Source organism: Pyrgilauda ruficollis, unplaced genomic scaffold (assembly GCF_017590135.1).
Source record: "Pyrgilauda ruficollis isolate IOZ18807 unplaced genomic scaffold, ASM1759013v1 scaffold1034, whole genome shotgun sequence".
Taxonomy (NCBI): domain Eukaryota; kingdom Metazoa; phylum Chordata; class Aves; order Passeriformes; family Passeridae; genus Pyrgilauda; species Pyrgilauda ruficollis.
This window is the reverse complement of record NW_024508480.1, coordinates 3,360-7,976: the sequence shown is the minus strand read 5'-3', so window position 1 is coordinate 7,976 and position 4,617 is coordinate 3,360. Positions and strand designations below refer to the sequence as shown.

The following is a 4,617-nucleotide window of genomic DNA, read 5'->3' as shown; positions in this document are numbered from 1 at the left end:
GCTCACGTGGCCGGCGTGAATGAAAGGGCTGAGATGATTGGGTGGCGGATGGCGGGAATAAGAGGAGAGCGGTGATTGGTTGGAGCCGCGGGGCTTGTGGCCAATGAGAGTGCGAGGGGGAGGGGTTGAGATGAGGCGAGGAGGGAGTGCGCCACCGTGCGGGCGGGAGGACCAGGGCTCCCAGTTACCCCCAGTGCCCTCCCAGTTACTCCCAGTGCCCTCCCAGTCGCTCCTGCACTAACTCTGAGGAGGGGGGAGCGTCCCACACGCCCCGCGCCGGCCAATCCCAAGCAAAAACACCAGCAAATCGACCAATTAGAGCGCGGCGCTGAGGGCGTGGGCGTTGATTGACGTACAGCTCAGCCAATGAGTGCGCGGCATGCCTGGTGGGCGAGACCAGAGGCCGGGGCTCCTCGAGATGAGCCAATGGTGGCCGGATGATGTTGATCGACGTCTCGTGGCGGCAATGGCGGGGGCGCCGCGGCCGAAGAGCGCTGTGGGAAGAGGGAGGCGGGATCTGTGGGTTGGACAAGAAGAAGGGCGGGGCCTCGCCATGACAGGCAACAGCTCCTCCAATCAGCGCGGTGGGCGGGCAGACCATTGCGCGTGGCGGCCAATGGTATTCTCACAATAACGCTGATGGGCAGCTCAGCTAACCAATAGACGTGGGGATTTATCTCTGACCGGGCAAATCACAAATGCGTGCGGCATCTCGGGTGTGGCGGGAACGGCGTCAGCCAATGAGATGCTCGGTCCGCCTTGATTGACGCGTGGGCGGGCCAATGGGGGCGTGTCGTGGGCGGGACGGCGGAGCTGGGCGCCATGTCGCGGCGGCGGTGGCGCGGCCCTCAGGGCGCCGAGGGTGGCGGGCGCGGAGCCGACATGGGGAAGATGGCTACGGGCGGCGGCGGCGGCGGTTCTGGCCGATATTACGGCGGCGGTGGCGGCAGCGAAGGCGGGAGAGCCCCTAAACGCCTGAAAACCGAGAGCGCGGAGGCGCCGCCTCATGGGCCCGGTGGGCCGGGGGGCGCGGGCGGCGGGGCCGGCGCGGGAGGATCGGTGAGAGCCGGGGGAAAGCGGGGAAGGGGTTTGGTGTGGGGAGCGGGGCAGAACAGCTCCTTGAGGGGGGGAAGAAGGCTGTGAGGGGGGTAAATGTGGCGGCAGGGGCTAAAGTGGGGAAAAGAGCTCCTGTGAGGGGGAAAAAATGGCGGGAAGGGCTGAGGGGGTTAAAGAGTTCCTGTGAGGGGACAAAAATGGCGGGAAGGGCTGAGGGGGGTAAAACAGCTCCACTGAGGGGGCAAAAATGGCGGGAAGGGCTGAGGGAGTGTAGGAGACCCTCATAAAAGGTTAAAGGGGGAAAGAGGAGCTGAGGGGGGGAAAGAGATTTACGTGAGGGGGGAAGTTGTGGGGAGGGGGATTCTGAGGGGACAAACATGGCGGGAAGGGCTGAGCGGGGCAAAAGATCCCGTTTGAGGGGTAAATATTGGGGGGTAGATAGTGAGGGGGGCAAAATATTTTGTCTGAAGGGGCAAATACTGTCGCGCTTGATAAAAGGTTCCCCTTGAGGGAGTAAATATTGAGAGGAGGTAAAAAATTTGCGGTGAAGGGGTAAATACTGGAGGATAAATACTGAGAAAAGATGAAGGATTTCTGAAGGGGTAAATATTGAGGGGGGCAAGTATTGGGGGTAAATGGAGGGAAGATAATCTATGAGGAGATAAACAGTAGGAGCAAATATTGGGGGTAAATGCTGAGAGGGAATAAAAAAACTTTTTTGAGGGGATAAATATTGGGGGTAAATACTGAGTGGGGGCAAATATTTTGGTTGTAAAATGCTCCTCTGAGGAAGTTTAAATTTAAGGGGTGTAGGGTCCCATTTCTACTCGGCCTGGCCCCAAAGCTGTGGGGTTTGGGGGTGTCCCCGTGGTTGTGGAGTGTCCCCAAGCCCAGCAGGGGTGTCTCCAAGCCCTCAGTGTCCCCAAACCCAGCCGGAGTATCCCCAAGCCATTGGTGTCCCCAAGTCCTCAGTGTCCCCAGCCCCACAGGGATGTCCCCCAGCCCCACAGGGGTGTCCCCAGCCCCTCAGGGGTGTCCCCAAGTCCCACAGGGATGTCCCCAGCCTGGCAGGGATGTCCCCCAGCCCCACAGGGATGTCCCCAAGCCTCACAGGGATGTCCCCCAGCCCCACAGGGGTGTCCCCAGCCCCTCAGGGGTGTCCCCAAGTCCCACAGGGATGTCCCCAGCCTGGCAGGGATGTCCCCCAGCCCCACAGGGATGTCCCCAAGCCTCACAGGGATGTCCCCCAGCCCCACAGGGGTGTCCCCAGCCCCTCAGGGGTGTCCCCAAGTCCCACAGGGATGTCCCCAGCCTGGCAGGGATGTCCCCCAGCCCCACAGGGATGTCCCCAAACCCAGCAGGGATGTCCTCAAGTCCCACAGGGATGTCCCCAGCCCCACAGGGGTGTCCCCAGCCCAGCGGGGATGTCCCCCAGCCCCACAGGGTGTCCCCAGCCCCACAGGGATGTCCCCAGCCTAGCAGGGATGTCCCCCAGCCCCACAGGGATGTCCCCAGCCCCACAGGGATGTCCCCAAGCCCTCGGTGTCCCCAGGAGAACTACGAGGACCCCCACAAGACGCCGGCGTCGCCCGTGGTTCACATCCGCGGCCTCATCGACGGCATCGTGGAGGCCGACCTGGTGGAGGCGCTGCAGGAGTTCGGGCCCATCAGGTGGGGACACTGGGGACACGGTGGGGACAGTGTCAGTGTACTGGGGACATGGGGACAGTGTGCTAGGGACGTCACCAACAATGTGCTGCTCTTTGCCATCCTCAACCCCATCTACTCCATCACCACGGTGAGGGGGCTTTGGGGGGTCTGTTGGGGTTTTGTTGGGGTTTATTGGGTTTTTATTGGGATTTATTGGGGTTTGGGGTCACCAACAATGTGCTGCTCTTCGCCATCCTCAACCTGATCTACTCCATCACCACGGTGGGTTTTGGGGTGTCTTAGCTTCATTTTGGGGGTCCTGGGCTGTATTTTTGGGGTCCCGGGTGGGTTTTGGGGTGCCCCTGACCCCCCTTTCCCCCCAGGACGTGCTCTACACCATCTGCAACCCCTGCGGGCCGGTGCAGCGCATCGTCATCTTCCGCAAGAACGGCGTGCAGGCCATGGTGGAATATCCCAACTGGAATTTGGGATTTTGGGGGGTCCCCGAAATCCCAGTGCCCCCAGTTCCCTCAGCAGTGGGGATCCCAGGGATCTGAGCTCCCCTGAATGGCTCAGAGCGAAGCTGTCCCCGTGTCCCCACCCCCCTGAGGTCCCAAAATTCCTCAGATTCCCTCAGGAATTCCCAAAATCCAGTTGGGAATTCCCTCAAATCCCATCGGGAATTCCCTAAATCCTATCAGGAATTCCCCAATCTCAACTCCCCTCGGGGATTTCCCCAGTCCAAATCCCATTAGGAATTCCCCCAATCCCAAATCTCCTCAGGAATTCTCCCGATCCCAAATCCCTCAGGAATTCCCCAGTCCCAAATCCCATCAGGAGTTCCCAAATCCCTCGGGAATTGCCCCAAATCCCATCAGGAGTTCCCAAATCCCCCGGGAGTTGCCCCAAAGCCCAGGGTTTGTTCTCCTTGACCCCGGGGCACGTTCGACTCGGTGCAGAGCGCGCAGCGCGCCAAGGCCTCGCTCAACGGCGCCGACATCTACTCGGGCTGCTGCACCCTCAAGATCGAGTACGCCAAGGTGGGCACACGTGGGGCACCTGGGACACACCTGGGGGCACCTGGGAGACACCTGGGCACACCTGGGGACACACCTGGGGACACCTGGACATACCTGGGGGCACCTGGGACACACTTGGGCACGCGTGGCTCAGCTGGGGATGTACCTAGGGACATACCTGAGCACACCTGGGGACACACCTGAAACACCTGGGGGCACTTGGACACACCTGAGAACACATCTGGGGACACCTGGAGATATTTTGGCACACCTGGGGATACCTGGGCACAGGTGGGAATGTACCTGGGGACTCCTGAGGACAGCTGGGCACACCTGGGGGTACCTGGGGACACACCTGGGGGTACCTGGGCAAAGGTGGGAAGGTGCCAAACCCCCTGCCCCCCCAGCCCAGCCGCCTGAACGTGTTCAAGAACGACCAGGACACCTGGGACTACACCAACCCCAACCTGAGCGGGACAGGTAAGGCAGGGCAGCCTCATCTGGGCCAGGTGGGCACCAGGGAGGGAGGGGCCACGGCCCCGCCCCAGCTTTGGGGAGGATCCCTGGGATTTTGGGAGGTTTGGAAAGGGGGAGGAGCTGGGTAATGCTTCTCAGAATTGGGGGATTCCACCCAAAAAGGGGTCCCAGGGGTCCTTCCCAAAATTTGGGGATCCTTCCCAAAAAAGGGGGGGTCCCTGGGTTTTCCCTAAAACTGGGGGGTCCCAGGGATCTTTCACAAAACTGGGGGATCCCACCCAAGAAAAGTGGGGTCTCAAGGATCCTTCCCAAAATTGGGGAGTTTCAGGAATCCTTCCCAAAATTGTGGGGGATCTTTCCCAAAATTGGGGGGTTCCAGATCCTACCCAAAAATTGGGGGCCGGGGGGGGTTTGG

General features: G+C 60.9%; 1 protein-coding gene across 1 annotated transcript; it reads left to right on the top strand.

Moving 5' to 3' along the window:
- The first annotated feature begins 789 nt into the window (after positions 1 to 789).
- On the top strand, positions 790 to 4,345 carry LOC121354717 (heterogeneous nuclear ribonucleoprotein L-like). Its single transcript, XM_041469534.1, has 5 exons — positions 790 to 1,059; positions 2,609 to 2,854; positions 3,090 to 3,175; positions 3,650 to 3,746; positions 4,133 to 4,345. The coding sequence occupies exons 1-5, from the start codon at positions 823 to 825 to the stop codon at positions 4,328 to 4,330; spliced, it is 864 nt and encodes a 287-aa protein (XP_041325468.1). The 5' UTR covers positions 790 to 822; the 3' UTR covers positions 4,331 to 4,345.
- Positions 4,346 to 4,617: the final 272 nt, after the last annotated feature.